Source organism: Diabrotica virgifera, chromosome 1 (genome assembly GCF_917563875.1).
Source record: "Diabrotica virgifera virgifera chromosome 1, PGI_DIABVI_V3a".
In the NCBI taxonomy this organism is placed as follows: domain Eukaryota; kingdom Metazoa; phylum Arthropoda; class Insecta; order Coleoptera; family Chrysomelidae; genus Diabrotica; species Diabrotica virgifera.
In genome coordinates, this window is record NC_065443.1 from 141,159,528 (window position 1) to 141,178,207 (window position 18,680).

The 18,680-nt window shown below is 33.2% G+C and overlaps 1 protein-coding gene across 2 annotated transcripts in view; it reads right to left on the reverse strand.

The window, feature by feature from the left end:
- LOC126878754 (protein LZIC-like) overlaps window positions 1–18,173 on the reverse strand; it is a 33,482-nt gene extending 15,309 nt beyond the window's left edge. The window contains exons 1-2 of one of the 2 annotated variants that reach the window (XM_050641625.1): window positions 17,187–18,173; window positions 682–817 (exon numbers count right to left, since the gene is read on the reverse strand). In XM_050641625.1, coding sequence (XP_050497582.1) covers window positions 682–817; window positions 17,187–17,227 — 177 coding nt within the window. In that variant the 5' untranslated portion in view covers window positions 17,228–18,173. Of the gene's footprint in view, window positions 1–681; window positions 818–11,667; window positions 11,852–17,186 lie in introns of those variants that run through there. The other variant, XM_050641624.1, reaches the window with a different exon arrangement.
- Window positions 18,174–18,680: the final 507 nt, after the last annotated feature.

The window sequence follows — 18,680 nt, forward strand, 5'->3', positions numbered from 1 at the left end:
GCAACTGGACCGACCTGTCACACTATGCGTTTAGTCTGGTGCAGTTTGTAAGCGCGTACCGATGACTCAAAACGCATCCGTTTCCAACGCAACCGGACCGATCTGTCACACTATGCGTTTTCACCGGATGCGGCGGAAACGCATCCGGTCAAAACGCATAATCTGACATCGGCCTTAATCTGTTCACGAAAAAATCAACTATGAAAATGAGCATAGTTTTAAGTGATGCATAACTTTTGAAACTATGTGTATATTGGAAAATATAGAGGTATTGTGTTCAACAGTTTCCGCCACGTTGAACTATTCATTCCTAATACATACAAAAGAAACAAACATCACCTATTACTAACAAAGAACGCAAACAACTGATAAATTTACGGATAAGATCATTCACGCCCAGCTATTACTGTTTACTAAGATGGGACAAGTGTTGTTTTTACAAAAAAAACACATCGACATCTGTTGTTTTTCTAAAACTATCCAAATTTTCTATGTAGTTTACTCCGGACATCTGAGATTTTTACACAACTGAACTGAATGTGTCTGATGGAGTAAGAAACTACTATTCTATGAGAACACTACATAAAGTTGCTTGTGTATTGGACATGTGTTGTTTTTCAAATAAACGCTTCAATTTTTCAAATAATAGGTTATAAAACAAGCAATAACTACAATACTTACCAGCTGAACAGCACTTAGTGCACTAATTAGAGAAATGTCTCCTTTTACTAATTTACTTAAACTATCATTAAGTTCCTTAAGTTGATCCATAGTGTCATTTTTTGTTTCCTCATATTCCTCTTTATCCAGTTCATTTCTATAAATTTAAAATGAATTATATACCGGGAAACAGGAACGAAAAAGCAACAGTACTTAACAATAAAAAGTTTATATGGGAGAAACAAATAGATTTTTTAAAACTGAATTTTGGAACATAAAAACTTTACACATGACCATCAAAAGATTATTTACAATACTTGTCAACAGTGGCGGCGGGTCAGAGGAGGCAAGGGAGGCTTAGCCTACCCATAAACTTTTTACACATGCTACACTGTTTTGTTTACTTTGCTAATTTGCTTCGCGTTAGCGATATCGGAAAAAGTTATTTGAACAAGTTGTTCCACATAATGTTCTAACCCCACATACCAAATTTCATCACAAAATTCGCACTTTTAGTTTTTTCATTATTTGTAGTCAGAAATCGGTCATTTACCGTCAAAGCAACATATCGGTAATTTACCGTGTGTTTGGATTCGCAGTAGGCCGCTTTTAGAATTAAAAAACTTCAGTTGAGTATCTTAAACAATGTATGGACTGTATAAACCTGTATGGACTGCTAAACATTAAATCTGTATTTATTTTGATATGCATATCTACTTACAGAGACATAATTATTGTTAACAAATAAACGACACAAACTTTGGTAATACACTTTAACAATTACCTAGACTAACTATTTTTAAGATGATATGATATTATGAAATTATGAATTATGATGATATTATAAAATGTAAATAAAAAATGGTCAAAAAAGGGGCCTTAAATTAGATTTTTTTGGCGGATTTTTTTTTAGTGCAAATTTGTCTAGATATTTTACAGTTAGGTACAGCCTCCCCTATTGTAAAAAATCACGAGCCGCCACTGCTTATAAATGTCTCACCAGATCAAGAAAATGTGCAAATGACTGAATTTGTCAACAAAAAATATTATTTTATCAAATCAATGTATGGCCTTTTTTGTAGCTTTTTAGTTATAGTCTTATCATGTTTCTGCTCCATAAATTTGTTTATTATCTATTTTACGGATATACCATTTTTACAAAAATATAACGTCAACCTTTTGCAAAGCATAGGTTGCGTTACAAAAACAAATCAAAATTAAACAAAATTCAATTAAATTAGTAGCTTATGTTATTAAGTAATGCTCAAAATCTCAACTGATTTCTTAAATGTTGTTGTAGTCATTCCAAATAATTCTAAACTATTGCTGTGCTTATTGGCAGTTCGTAAAATTCTTGTAATGGGTTCATTTTGACCATAATTTGTAGTGTGGAATGGAATGTTGAAAATCTCAATGTTACGAGTTCTAGTATTAACATTAAAACTTATTAATCTTAGTAACTCTGGATCTTGAACATACCTATCCATTTATGATCTTAAAAAGGAAACATAAATCCGCTTCAAACCTTCTATGATGTAGTGACGAGATATTCAGTATTGACAGTATATCTTGTATGCATGTCTATTGCTGTCCAATAAAACCGATTTTGTAAGCACATACCCTCAAGAATTTATTTTGAACTCTCTCAATACTGTACGTAGATGTCACTATTATATGAAGGAGGCCAAATGAGAAAACCATATTCCAAAACTGATCGAACTAAACTAAAGTATAACATTTTTAAAGTTTTGTACTGAAAACTGATTACACTTTCTAAGAATAAATCCCAACATGTTTAAAGATTAACCTTTAACTACACGCGCTGGCGTATTTTGTACGCCAGATATAAGAATTCTACTGCAAATATATTTAAAAATTTAATTTTTGACCTTGTTTATATCTCTAACCTATCACTGGAATGTGCTTTACAATTTGGTTTTAGTTTCGTTCGTTATAATCGGCGTTCTGGGAAGATCGTAATCAGTTTATTATTTGTTGTTTCCGGTGGTGGACAATATACGCCACGATTATATTAATATAAGTAGTAATATAAGTACATATTTCAATTGTTTTTTAGTCATTATGGCACAACATATATTTTTCTTTATAAACAATACTTTTTCTCCCGTAAAAAATCACATTTCAAAAAAATTTTATTAGCAATTTTATTTATCGTGGAATACGGTTATTCCATGATTCCAGTTATAAATCCCAATTGGCTTACTGAGAAGGAACTCCAAGTATTCACTGATGTCGAATAAGGTTTATAACAAACAACTAAGTGTATTTTTTTCAAAAAAAAAGAAATAAACAAATCGGCTGTTATTGTGTATTTTCTTGTGGCGTATAAAGTACGCCACGCGTGTAGTTATGTCATAACTTGATGCGCGGGTAGTTAAAGGTTAATATAGGTACTTGTTATGCACTCGTGATAAACACTCCACAACTGACCAGATCCATCGAATAATAACCAAAATAGAGAAACCTTTGGAAGGGGACAAAATTTGTGCAGCAGTATTCCCGGATATCGCAAAAGCATTTGACAAAGTATAGCATGACGGTCTGTTAATGAAACTAAAGAAAATATTTCCTGTGCAACTCATTGAAATATTGCAGTCATACCTACACCAGTAAACATTTATAGTTAAAATGGAAAACGAGTACTCTTGAGTTAAAGCCAATAAACGCAGGGGTTCCACAAGGTAGCGTTCTTGGACCGGTCCTATACCTTTTGTACACATTTGATATTCCGGAGAAGGAAACCATTTATCTAGCCACATTTCCTGATGATACAGCAGTCCTGACAATAGGAGCAAATATAGAGGAATCTACTATTAACCTACAAAATGCAATTAATGGAATAGAACCCTGGTCCAAAAAATGGCATATAAAGTTGTAACGAACAGAAATCAGTTCATATTAACTTCACTAACAAGAAAATAAATAATCTTCCAATTATCTTAACTCTTTTTAGCACACCGGATTGAAATTTGAACCACCAAATGTTTGCTACATGTTGCACAGTGATCCACAAAATATACCACTTACTAACTTATTTTTATCAAGATACACATACGCAAGAGGTTTGTATTATGTACTTCTGTATTCGCTCTGCCCCTATTAAGTATAATCATTAATTGGTAAAATTCCTATGGTTTAATTATCAGCCAAACGCAAATGGTTATCAATTGTTTCTTGAAAAGTGAGGTCATTTTACATGTGCAATTGAATGTTTCCGTGCCGCAAAGTTAAACAACAACATTGTTCCCAATAAGAAAACAGCGAAATACCTGGGTTTAAATCTGGACGTCAAACTCAAATGGAAGGATCATGTCAAAAAGAAAACTGAACAGTTGAAGATAAAGTACAAAAATATGTATTGGCTAATAGGTAGGTACTCTCAACTTTCCATTCAGAACAAAGCACTGGTTTACCAACAGATATTGAAACCGGTGTGGACCTATGGCCTACAATTATGGGGCTGTACCAAAAAAAGCAATTACAGAAATTTCTTAGCAATTACAGAAACACTCCAGAACCGAATATTAAGGAATATTGTATGTGCTCCTTGGTATGTTCGGAATGACGATTTGTGTAGAAACCTTAAAGTTGAATCTGTTCCAAATGAAATTAAGAAAGTCGCCAGGAGACATAAAGAGAGGCTCCATAAGCATCCCAACCACGAAGTACTTCAGCTTCTTGTCAAACAATTCCAGATGCAAAGGCTCAAGAGGAGTAAACCGTGCGAACTTGTGTAATGTGTGAAGTTGTGTCGGGCTTAGTTAGTGCTGTGCATTGTATTGTAGCCACAACAAAGAGCAGTTAGTGAAAAGCAGAATCAGTGCTGTGCTGTGTAGCCACAACAAAGAAGTGGGCATTTCATGTCAAAAAAAGGTAGGATGGACCAGGTGACATCTAGTTTACAAACAATTTTACGAAAATTAGGTGAAAGAAAAAATACTGATTAAACTTGTAGATTAGGTGTATTTTAATTGTTTAACACATTGAGGGCCGAACTATACTTTGAGGTAGGGTCCGTGGCACTATAAAAAATTTACGGCCTACTATACAGCTATGCCCTGTGAATATTATCCACACACACGGCGTCCTGGACCCAACAACTGTGTACATATTTTACACACAAAGCGCTTAAGGTGTTAAATAAAAAAAAAATCATTTTCCAAATTATGTTTAATCATTATTATTTAATGATTTTCTACCTGCCCCCCCCCCCTACTTACCATAAAGTGTGTGTGTTTACATATATTATATACAGCAAAAGACGAAAAACATAATAAGTTGTGAAATCAAAAGAGATGAAACTAGTAGGGGTGAGAATAGATGTAAAGTCGATTCGCTTGTCTGAGACACAAATGTCTAGTGACGTTCGTAATTTCTTTTTTGGAAAGTTCAGTTGCTAGCCGTGACTGGAAATTACTACACAACCAAACATGCCTGCTCTTAGCCAATATTATTAATAGTAAACAGACATAAGTAACATAAACAAAATTGGATAGAAACATAAACCTTTTATTGTACAAAATTGTACCCATTTATTGTACAAAATAAAATTATTTTGTAGAAATAAACTCCACAAAATTTAATGAGATTAGTATGCACTCCCACTATTTCTAATAATTCTTCTTTTTTTTAATGAAAGATTAAGTTGATTTGTGCAGTTAATGGTGTGAGGTAGGAATTTTTGTGTTGTATATTTCCTATTCCGAATGTGTCAAAGTGAATCTTGGCAAAGCGAGTTCAGTAGTATATCAGAGTAGTGTGGCATCTGTCACTGTGAAACGTGGCAGTCTAAAGGTGTGAAACTATCAATATAATGTAAATTTTTATAGGTTTCTATTGATAATTTCCCACCTCTAATAGTTTCATCTATTTCACAACATATTATGTTTTCCATGTTTTCTGTTATTTTGCCAGTTATTAGTACACTCATCACTGTATATGTTATATTGCAACTTCCTTTAATCTGCTATTGGTGGTATGTTTTTGTTGTTGACTTCTTCTATTTAGTATTAGCAACAAAAGCCTGCTACATTCTGCGAATAGGTTTGCTACCACCCATTGTCATCTATAAACAAGGAATTTCAAAAGGTTGAAGAAAGGAAACAACACAACACCACAAGCAATCCAGAAACACTCACAAAAATCTGTACAAAGATGCCAACAATGCCATATTTATATGTATATCATCATCATCATCAGTAGCTCGACAACCCTTTTTGGGCCTGGCTTGTTCTAGGATTTTCCGCCATTCTGTTCTGTTCCTTGCTTTGTTCTTCCAGTGGGTAATTTCAAGCGTTTTCAGATCTTGTTCCACTTGTTCCATGTATCTAAGTTTGGGTCTTAACTTTGACCTTCTCCCTACTGGTGTTTGCTTCATTATATGTTTTGGTGTTTCACTCTCCAACATTCGTTCAACATGGCCCATCCAGCGCAGACGTCAGATCTTTATGGATGTTATGACGTCGGGTTCGTTGTATGCTGCGTATAGTTCAAAATTATATCTTCTGTGCCATACGTCATTTTCTTTCACCCCCTTATATATGTTTCTAAGGATTTTTCGTTCAAACGTACCTAATAAGTTCTCATCACTTTTCGACAGTGTCCATGTCTCTGATCCATATATAAGGACCGGTTTTATCAGGGTTTTGTATATTTTGCATTTAATTTTTCTCGTGATCTTGTTAGATCTTAGATGTTTAATAAGTCCATTATATGTTTTATTAGCAATATGTATTCTTCTCTTAACTTCTTTGCTGACATTGTTATCTGCGGTAACTAGTGAACCTAGATACAGTTGAGTCCGCGAATCTTTACCCGTGCGTCATCATTTAAAGCATACGAAATAAGTCGATGATAAGTCGGAAATTGAAATTTATTAAACACAACAGCAAGTGACACTAAGTGACTTGCTATTGCGTTTAGTAAATTTCAATTTCCGACTTATCATCGACTTATTTCGTATGCTTTAAATGATGGCGCACGGGTAAAGATTCGCGGACTCAACTGTATGTAAAATTTTTTACGCTTTCGATGTTATAGTCTCCTATTGTCAGATTCTGTAGGTTTATTTGGCCTGTCGATTTGCTGGCCTTCATGTATTTGGTTTTTATTTCATTAATATTTAGGCCACTGTTTTGTGCCGTCTTTCTATAGCATTAAATGCTTCTATCATTTCTCTTTTGCTTCTAGCTATGATATCAACATCATCTGCAAATGCCAATATTTGTACACTTTTTGTTATTATTGTTCCTCTGGTGTTGACTTTTGACTCTCTAATTATTTTCTCTAATGTGATGTTGAATAGGGCATCTCCCTGTCGTAAGCCCGTTCTAACATGGATTGTATCTGATAGTGTATTTTGAATTCGAACCCTGCTTTGTACTTTAAGTGTTTCTTTTAGTATATGAATGAGATGAGTTGGAATATTAAACTCTTTCAGGGCGTCGATCAGAAATTCTCGATGGATACTATCATAGGCACTCTCAAAGTCAATGAAGAGATGATGTGTTTCTATATTAAATTCACTAGTCTTTTCCAAGATTTGTCTCAAAACGAAGATCTGATCTATTGTGGACTTTTGCCTGCAGAAACCACATTGATATCCCCCAACTATTTGTTCCGCTTATGGTCTCAATCGCTCATACACAATATTTGACAGTATTTTATATGTCACAGTCAGTAGCGTTATTGCCCGGTAGTTTTTACATTTAAGTTGATCTCCCTTTTTATGTAGTGGAATGATTACTCCGGTATTCCAGTCTTGTGGCAGTTGTTTATTATTCCATATGTTCACTATAAGTTCGTGTATCGCATTCAATAGGGAGTCTCCGCCTTCTTTTATTAATTCTGCGCTAATGTTGTCCAATCCAGGTGACTTGTTGTTTTTCAGTCTGGTAACTGCTTCCTACATTTCAGCTACAGAAGGGGTGTTGTTTCTCTGGTATCTGTTTGATCCAGTATAATTTCATCATATAGTGGATCTCCGTTTTGTTCAAACTTTTCTTTGAAAAATTCAGTCCATCGTTGCAGTATTTCACTCTGTTGAGTTACTATATCTCCTTCTTTGTCTCTGCACATCATTGTTAGTTCTTCGTTTAAATTCGTTTCTGCTTTTGTTAAGTTTTTGGTAGAATTTTCTGGTTTCTGTTGGTTTATTTAATTCTTCAATTTCTTGGAGTTCTTTTTCTATGTGTTCTCTTTTTTTCTGCGGTGTATTGTCTTCTCTTCCCTCTTTAGCATTCTATATTCCTCCTCTGCCTGTCTTGTTCTATGTCGTTGTTGTAGTCGTTGATATGCATTATTTTTTCTCTCTGTTATGTTACGACACTCTTCATCGAACCACTTCACTTCAGTTGATTTGACCTTTTTTTGTAGACCCAAGGTCTCTTTGGCTTTATTTATATGTATATGCTTATCAGAAAAATTGAAAAGGAGAAGAAGTAAGTACATCAAAACAACGGACATCATTAAATTGGACGGTCCGAGAAGTTAGCTACAGATATAAGGATATGAAGGCATAACAGTTTTGCAATGTGTTTTTAGAATAAATCGGAAAAGAGCATATGATATATTTTTATTAATTTATTTATTAACATAGAAAACATAAACTATGTAGTTAAAATAACAAGAAAAAATTTTAAATTTCTTTAATTATGTCGAAATACCAAGATTTTAGAATCAATATTAATATTAAAGTTAAAAAGTGTAAAATAAGTAAAATTCTGCTGCTTTAAGATTTTACTATATACTTTTAGTTTATTATTATCTATATGAAAATACGATTTGTATAAATAATAAAGCAAAACAGTGAAAAACTTTCACGTGGTGCAATATAGTTGTAGACGCTTTAATATTTTAAAAAGGCACACAATAAATACAAAAATAACGTACTGACGAAGTGAACACTTTTCATTAACTAACAGCATATCAGTATTCAGGTACAGTAAAACCTCGATATAATGGACCTCTATTTAACGGACTTCGGATATAACGGACAAAAAAATCCGCTCAAATGTGAAAAAAATTAAAACGTCTCTGTATTTTACAAAGAATTTCAATAAAATTTTTATTATAGCATAATGCGGACATATTTCTAATCATAGTATAAAAAAGACCAAACTTCAAAAGTGCAAACAAAACTTAAAAAAAAAAGTTTTTTGATTCATTTTAAACATATCTTTGTATAACGGACTTTCGGCTTTAACGGATAACCCGTCCTCCCAATTGGTCCGTTATATCGAGGTTTTACTGTACATTCATTCCAAATAATAAATAATAAAAGAATAAAAAGAAAGTCATAAATTTATATCTTTGGAACATCTGTGCAATCTGGCAAACACAAATTTAAACGTTCTGACTCTATTGCCAAATCTATCCAGTAATCTAGCAGGGCAATTGCCACAAAAAAATTATAATTAACTGCAGTTAATATCAAAACAAACAACAAATATTTATTCGTTCGTATTTTACATAAATAAAAAAATAGCAAAATCCATAAAATAATGTAAAAAATGTAGTTTTCAAAGCTTTCTCTGTATATTTGAAGCATGCAAAGAATTATACATTATATACATTATAATCACATGGCACATGGCAACACTGTCAAACTTAAATTCAACGTTCTGTGAAAATCTAATGTGACTAACTTCTCAGATCTTCCAACTTAATGATGTCCAAAACCACGGTTATTAGACTTTATTACGGTTGCCTTGACCGACGGTGGTGGGGAGACTTATATTTTTGACTTTACCTCACAAGAGTACACAATCCCATATTTTTAAATGATTTTCGATCATTTAATGTGTGTTATTGTGTATATATGTGTATTATTTGTGTTATGAAATAATAAGACAAATAGTACACATTTTATCTTATACTGGGTGGTGAATCTTAAAATGAGCGATAGGAAACTCAATGTAAAATTCTAAATTTTTGAATTCCTGCTTCCCTAATTATTTTACATCAAAAGTCATGAGAGAATACTTGTAGAGAATTAAAATCTGTATTAAAATCAAAAGTTAAAGTTGTTCGACGATTTAAATGCATTCCAAAATTTTGAAAAATAGGATACATTTGCCACAATAGGTATGATTGTAAAAGTTAGGCCACATGTTACTATTTAACTGACAGTGCTCACACCATTGACTGAATAAAAAATCTTTAATATTAATATTTTCTCCGCAACTGAGGGTATCTTATCAACTGTATTGTTTTTAAACAATAGATGATAAAAAAAATATTGACAGTTCAAAAATGTGAACATTATTGAATTGTGTGTGGCCTAAGTTTGGGCTGAAAACTGAAATGTATTACATTTTTACAAAATTTGGAATATGTTTAATTACATAGACCAATTTTAACAGGTGTTTTCAATACAGAATTCAATCATCTACAAATAGTTTCTAATGTCTTTTGATGTAAAATAATTAGGGAAGCTGGAATTCAACAGTTTAGAATTTTACATTGAGTTAATGCAAAATTTTGAGGCATGTCAAAATTCTCAATGTGATTTAATTGTACTCGTTTTTTTCGAATCCTGAAAAAACTAGTAAATATTTTTGAAAATTTTAAACTCAGACTGAAAGACTACATTATTACCGAGGGCCGAAAGTCCCTGAAAACTTCTATAATGTTTATTTTAATAAGTTACAGGGCTGAAAATAAAAGAGAAGTGTGATAGTTAATTTCAAATATTTCATTCAATAGAAACTGCTTGTTTATTCTAAGGAGCTTTCCGCCCTCGGTAATAATATAATCTTTCATCCTGCGTTTAATTTTTTCTAAAATACTTAGTTTCTCAGGATTCGAAAAAAATCATATTACGATTCAAATGACAGTACACTCTCAGTCATGACGTAATCGCACCCTTAATGTTCATTGGTTAGTCGATCTAGGCAACCATAGTAATGTCTAAGAACTGTGGTCCAAAACAACATTCAAAACAACCAACAGACTTTGATCTATCCCAGTGATGTGGGAGAGAGGGGATACGACATAAGGGAAGATTTTGTATTTACTAGATGGGACCACTTGATTTGCCACTTTTTGCTACATCCAATATGGCAACAGGCAGGTTTTTATACGTTATATATGGAATATGTTATTAATTAGTTATTAAAATTATTAATTATTTATATATTTATGTAATATAATATAGTTTTGTAATTATATATTTTATATAGAGCAGAATAAACTACCAAAGAGTTGTTCCGCCATATTGGATGGAGCGTTTTTGCGAGTGAAACGAGCCCATCTACTTCACCATATGCTGCATCCCCTCCCTCCCACATCACTGATCTATCCTAACCAAAACCAAACCCAACAACACACAAGAAAGATCAAAGAATTGCATGTATAATGCAATAATTTGTATGTGGGAGAAACAAGACCAGTAAGTGTCAGGATAAAAATGAGCATGAAAAATACATCAATAGAGACTTCAGCAAATCTGAGATATGCAAAATCTTTTTCTTCCATTGAAGAAAAGTTTGCTAAAAAACCAGAAATTTAATGGATAAATTAGACTTCAAAGTTAGAACTGAAGTTGCAATACTCTTTAGCATATACTTACATGCAAAAATATTTGATCAGAATCAAAAGTCTTTAAAGCAACATTTTGTAAATACCATATGGAAATATTTAGTGTTTTTCTATATGTTATCTACATGTTTCTATAATCAAATTTTTCATACTGTATCCCTTTCGTATTTAATGGAATATTATGAAAATTGCTGCTGGGGTAACTGTTATGCAGCTGAATGTAATCAATACAATGTCAGCATATCCATTGCAGACAATATAAACATATAATTAGACAATATTTTATATCACAAAAAAGAACAAATAATCCTTTCAGGCCGCTCAGCTTAAAACTATTCCAGTATTTCAATACATCTGTGATAAGCCAAATAGTTCATTTTTTGGAAGTGAAGTATTTATATCAGTATATCTCTCTTATCTTCTAATAGTAATATGAAATAAACTTGCTTGCAATTCTCCAAATCCTGCAGCTGCTCCACTAATCTGTCCAACTGATTCTCCAAATTTTGCTTTAGTTTTTCAGTTTCCGCTTTTCCGTGAGAAGCCATAATAATTAAAGATATAAACCTAAATTCTTGACATTTTTTAATTTTGAGGTTAGTGGACCGGGGTTTGTTTATTTTGACATATTTGACAGTTGTCTGTCGGTCAATTTCGTACATCACGAAACGATCACAGATATACGGCATAGTTAGGCCAGGTATTGATGTGTCTATGTGATAATGGCTTTATATTTTTTTAGGGGTTTTAAAGTAAATCTGCTTTATTAACTTTTAACTGTCCCAGCACTGGCGGCTCGTCAGGGTCGGCAGTGCCGACCCACACATTTATGGACACATTATAGATTTTTGAAATATTTAATTTAATCGGAGTTAATGATATTCGTTTCTGTGAAATAAAAAATTTATCTATGAGATAATACAGACTAAATTTTATTCATTGTTTTTAAAAGAATTCGATCCCGATACGTTAGTTAAGTGATCCCTGTGTGCTGTGCGTAAGAGACTTTTCAAATTAATGATCCTATAGCCATGCACCCGCACCCGTTTGCGATTGTGTGAATTCTTATTATAAAGCCCGGCACGGCATGCCGTCCCCAGATCGACGATTTGCTTATAATAAGAAGCCTCTGCCGAGCGGTGATCTGCAAACGGCAGAAAGGCACGTACGTAGCCACGTATTGCCTTGCTAGCGCGCTCGGGATAAAATTATGAAATAGGTAAGTAGTTTTACGTCGTTTAATTATTTGTTGTTAGGAATTGTTGTTAATTATTTTAAGTTGTTAGGAATTACCATTTAGGGGACAGGATGTATCGGAGCATTCGTTAAATCAAGGTAATTATAGAGAACAAATAAAATTGTTTAACAAATACGATCTGGAATTTTCTAATTTATTTTCTGACTCGAAGAATATAGCGGCGTACCTAAAACAGCACAGAATGAAAGAATCAATTGGTAGTTACATTTTGATCCTTTTCGGTAGAAGTAGACGAAACTTCTGATAGAGGTAACATGTCATTCACAAGTATCAATAATTGTTCTTCGATACGCGTTACGTCTAATATTTATGAGAGGTTGTTAGGTTTTCAGACGTGAGTAGAAGCCATAAGACAGAATATATTTTTGGTGTTTTAATTTAAAGGACTTTTAAAGAATTTTTAAAAATAAATTGGTAAGGCAAATTTATGGCGGGGCTGTCTTGATGTCCAGTGAATTGTATGGTCTCCGGACAAAAGTTAAAACAATTGCACCAAGCAAAACTATTATTTACTCACTGTTATAAGTCATTGACCTCTTTGATTATTCAAAATTTAAAAGTTACGCCAAAGAATTTTCAAAATATATATTAGACAAGTTCATTAAAAATTATCCATCATTTTTTAATCAAATAAAATAAGAAAATGGATTAACAGTTTTATATTCTGATCCAAATATTCTCGGAAGGTGGGATAAGTTACAGACTATGTATAATTTTATATACTGCAATTCATTAGGTACAACAAACTGTTCCCGAAATTAATAAATTATTGTGCTCAAATGTGGGCAAATTCTGTCTCAAATGAACGGGATTTCTCTTGTCTCAAAAGAGTCAAAACGTATTGTCGAAACACCATGAAACAGGAGAGAATGTCAAACTTGTCTCAAATGTCGATAGAAAAAAAACTTTTAAAATCCCTCCAAAACAATAATAAATTTTACAATTACGTTATAACCCATTTTGCTACTTCGAAACAACATAGACTAGAGTTAATTTATAAACAGGTATAGTTTCTAAATTTATAGGAAAAAAAACAAAAAAAAAATAATAAAAAAAAAACAAAAACCAAAGATCTCCTATGAAATTTAAGCCTTTGGAGACAAAGCCTTGCCGACCCTGTCCCTAAAGCCACGAGCCGCCACTGTGTCCCAGTTGCCAGTCTCACAAATAACTATATAGACTTTATATATTACAACAAAAGCGTTATTACGTGATATTAAAGATACCTATCCTGGAAGAACTTTTTCAAGGGCCACAACCTTTCTCTTGGTAAAAAAGTAAGAATGCTGCGATGCTACGCCTTCTCTGTCCTACGTGTTGAATCATGGACCTTGAATGAAGATATGTGCCGAAAATTGGAAGCATTTGAAATGTGACTATATTGCAGAATTTTTAAAATCCCGTGGACTGACCGGGTCACAAATGAGAAGGTCCTTATGATTCAGTTCATTTGTACTCTACGAGCTCCCTAGTGGGAAAGTTTTGGGGTAGTTCTGATTTCTTTCATTATATATGGATTTTGGGCTGCTGAATCCGAATCTGAAGTTTGCAGACAAAATTTCGTGACGGAACATTGAAAAAATCACGAAAAAAGCGAAAAATTCCTGCTTTTTCCCGCTTTTTTGCTTAAGTCTCGAAAACTATTAACTTTTAGTAAATAATGTGTTAACAAAAATTAAAGTACATAAAATTCTCTACAAATATCAGTTTTTACTTTTTTTTCAGATGAACCGTTCGGTCTAAAGTGCAAGTTGAAAATTGCTAATTTTCAACGGTCTCTGTAAAACCCACATTTTACATTCCAAAACTTTATTTTTTATTAGAATGCTGTCATTTGATACATTTCTGCTAGTTTTCTGCAAAAGTAATTAAAAAGAAAAAAGTCGAAATTGTACAAATTCAGTATCACAACAGGCCAGACAGGGGGCCACGTTCTGCCAACAGTTGAAGCTTGGATTTAAATTCTTCTGGCACATATTTTACAATATTTTTTACATCATTAGAAATAATCACTATTCTGTCTAAGTTGAACAAGATCTACTCTAATTGATCCACCATTGTTGATGATAGGGCCATTGACTTAATCACTATTTTGGCCAGAGTTCTGTGAGCCAACATATAAGCTCGTACTGCCCTTGTGTAAGCGTGACCAGACATAATTTTTTCGGTTGATTTTGCCGCATATATGGTATTGAAAAGTTCAGCCAATCCACCACCTTGCATAATGTAACCAATTGTCCCCATGAAGGATATCAATAGTGAAATCCACCGAGCCTTATAACAACATTTGACAGATCAGGATCATCGGGACGACTAGCAAGGATGTATCTTGCCTTGAGGTAGAGGGGTTGGTCAAATGTCACCAGACATGTAACTTGCTTCAAGGATTTAGTTTTCTCTACTCCTTTCAACAACTCTGTAAATATTGTATCATAATCACTTGGCGGAGCGTTGATAAATGGCTGGTAAACAATAAATGTTAGTTCACATGGCATGTTTCTTGTGACAGCTTCCATGAATCCATTCCATCCGAAGAGGCCGGGAATATCTCTACTTTTCCCATAGAGCCACAGAAGATCAGGCACAGATGGAGTCACAGTTTCAGTTGGTGTGAACATTCCCTTCGGATCTATTATCTTGATTTCTGATAAACCTTGAGGTTTTTTCCTTTAAAAATGAATTAGTTGAACAGCTCCCTGACTTGCATAAATCACAGGCGTGGGTTTCGTTTTTAACCGAGGAATGGATTGGTTCGGTGCTACTGCATGTTTTGGTGCAATACAAGAAATGCCACCCATGACGTGAAAAGTGACCTGCTGTGTAAAGCACGGCTGGTCAATTTTCTGCGGATCGCCTGCGATTGCTGATTTTTTCAGACAAATAGCTTCTTTATAGGATGAACAAAACCCCAAAGAGGAAACTACATCAACCAATTTTCTTGAACCGTACTTTTTTTAGAGCAACACGGCCAACCCTACAAGGACTGGTGAGACGAATGATCTGGGCCTTACCGCCGCTACAAGACTATGAGCAAGCGCGTTGCTTTTCTTCTTCCAGTTATCATCCTCCCCACGTTTTTTATGAAGTACAACTTTTTCCATAAATGCTCGTAGTGTGAGTGTTTCAGGAATTAGTTCTTCATTTCCTTCTAAAAACTTATCCGGTGGGTGGTATTCCTGTGTCTCGTAAACCTGGCTCCGGATATCCTCAACAATAATGGCAGCAGCCGTTTAAAGAATCCGTAGTCTTTCATTTTTTAACGCTTGTTGGTACCAAGCGTCGTTCAAGATTTTGTAACCTGTGTCTTTGAAACAAACGACCGACTTCTTGTTTCGGGACATGGTAATAATTATATCGCTTCTGTATTTTTTGAGTAGATGAGCTTAGACTGCCTTTTTGTCAGGACGATATTTATCCTTGATTTGGTCGATCAACTCATCGAGCCAAAATTGGCACTCCCCATCCCTATTCTCTAAATAATTGTAAACATCTTGCATTGCTCTTTCAACATCATCGGCAAATGGACCCGATTTTTTAATCTTTTTTTGAGTGATTGGGCGATTGTACAGTTTTCTCATGTATAAACTATGATACCGGCAATCAGAGGCTACTAAGTCTGAGACAGGCAAAAGGCGTTTGATTATGGCTTTGCCATACTGATCATCACGTTCTTTTGCTCGTTTTATAACAGTTTCTTTAAATTTTAAAACTCGAACCTGATACACCATATTGCGGTTGGTTGTCATTTTACTTTGCTGTGCTATAAACTCAAGTGTTATGAACGAGACCACACATAAAACATTTAGTTTTGAAATTAAAAGGTGGTGCAGTAGAACGTCTTTGAACTTGCTCCCTATCCTCCTCAACTTTCTTCAAGTAAGCGTTAATCATTTTTACATCATTGTAATGTTTACGACCTCACGCTCTTAACAGCTTAATTAATCTTACTGTCATTAAAAAAAAGAAGAATTATTGGAAATAATTCTTATTTATTTATAAGTAGGAGAAATGTATTATGTATTTATAAGAAACTAGGAGATTTTATCAAATGACAGCATTCTAATAAAAAATAAAGTGGGTTTTGCAGAGACCATTCAAAATTCGCAATTTTCAACTTGCACTTTAGACCGAACGGTTCGTCTGAAAAAAAAAAGTAAATAGTGATGTTTGTAGAGAATTTTAAGTACTTTAATTTTTGTTAACACATTATTTACTAAAAGTTAATAAAATATTGAATGGGTTGCATATGTGAGTCCATATTAAATATAGTAATGAAACACAGACTTACTCACAATCATTTAATTATACTTTGACGACCGGTTTCGATCTCTACAATATACAGATCATCTTCAGGTCGGCGTTACAAGTAGTTAAATGCTACAATAAGAGAAAACTTGTGTTAGACCAGTGTCTGATTGAAGAGATGTTAATAGAAAGCCAAATTTAAAAAATTTTTTATAAAATTTTTTGAAATAAAGGTTTGCAACTGTTGACATTTCAGAATATTGGTATATACAAAGTCAAACCTATGAGTAAAAATGCTCATAGGCATGTATGTGCAAATGGGTGCATACAGTTTGAATTTGTTGAAATTAAAATTTTTTAACCATTAAAAACAAACAAAATAAACATAAACTGACTTAAATATGCTTCCAAATTCAAAGTAGTAATAATAAAAGAGATAGTAATATTGTTCTAATCTACTTACATGCCGTTACAAGGATTGCGTTGCGACTTAGTTGTTGTCATATTAGTACGTCCAAATTATGCTAATTGGTTTGTTGGGATAGTGATAGGGTAAACAGACATGTTACGTAGGTTAAAACACAGTAAGATTTCGAATTTGGAATGGATCCTGAAGGAAGATGCGTATGTGAAACGGGTGATGTTTTGTTCGAATGGAGAAAGACAATGCTCCAGGAGTTGCGTATTAATTGTAGCAAAGTATGAAATGTTATTCTAGGCTCTTGTACAAATGTGATGGTCTTAGCTCGTAGATGTTATACGATGCGGGCAGAGGTCAAAGCATAGGAAATGACAAATAGGAAAATGTTGTCATAAATTAATCTAATTTAAGATATGTTGTTCTCAGTAAATTAACTGAGGGATGTCATAAGTATAATAATGTCATAATATTATGAAGTAGTAAGTGCCATACACTGTGAAACTATGAAGTGTATAGAAATTAAAGGAAAGCTAGTTAGTTAAATGAAAAAATATTATTATCAAAACATCGGTTAAGAAACTTTAAATTGAAAAATTGAAAAAGGTAAGAAATTGATAAAATTAAAGATTATTTTGTTTGAGCTATTGTATAATGGGATATGTACAAAGAAAAAGAAAAAGAAAGAAACGAAATATTAATGGAAGGGTGTAGGCACTTACTTGAGAATAGTTTTTAACTAAATAAATAAATTAACACATAACACATAGGGTTTAAAAGCACAAAGACATAACAATTATTGGTAAAAGGTTTTTTAAGGGAGGTAGCACTACATTTCCCCAATTACTATTTAACTTAGTTTTTACTTCCTAAATTGAAGTCTAGTTTTTGTGTTTTCAAGAGGGAATATTGACAGTGTAGGCAGATGTAGGTTATCTGAAATGTCAAAACACTTCTTCTCAAATGTTGTACAGTGGTTGCCTATTTTAATTAAATCTCTTAGTAACATAAAGTATACAGCATTTTCAAATTTTACAAAAAAGGTAGTTGTTAATTTATAGTATTAATAACAAAATCTAAACTATATGTGTAACCACTATTGTGAAAAAATGGTGTAACAATAATAAAAATACATGATTAATTATTCTACATTAGTATTCAAGTAGAGAAGAATTAAATTCAACTCACAATCTTATACACACTCTTACAATTTTTAAAAAAGTTACAACAACTACTCACTCTTAATTTCCAAATTCCCGCTAATTTTAATTTTATTCAAATCCATTCTCCATTGTTCGTTTCCTGTTGAATTTGATGATTTTGTAGCTCAGTACACAGCCAATTTTTCCCATCTTAGCTTCATTACTGGACAATCAATTACCATCTGCACTTTTCCACGTGGTGATATAAAAATGGTAACCTACAACTTTTTTAAAATGTCAGAAAATTTGCTGGTATGGCATTTGAGCTCATTCTGTTAATATCCCATAGGTGCCTGACCGTTTGAACATTTAATACGGAGTTTGATCAGTGCAATAT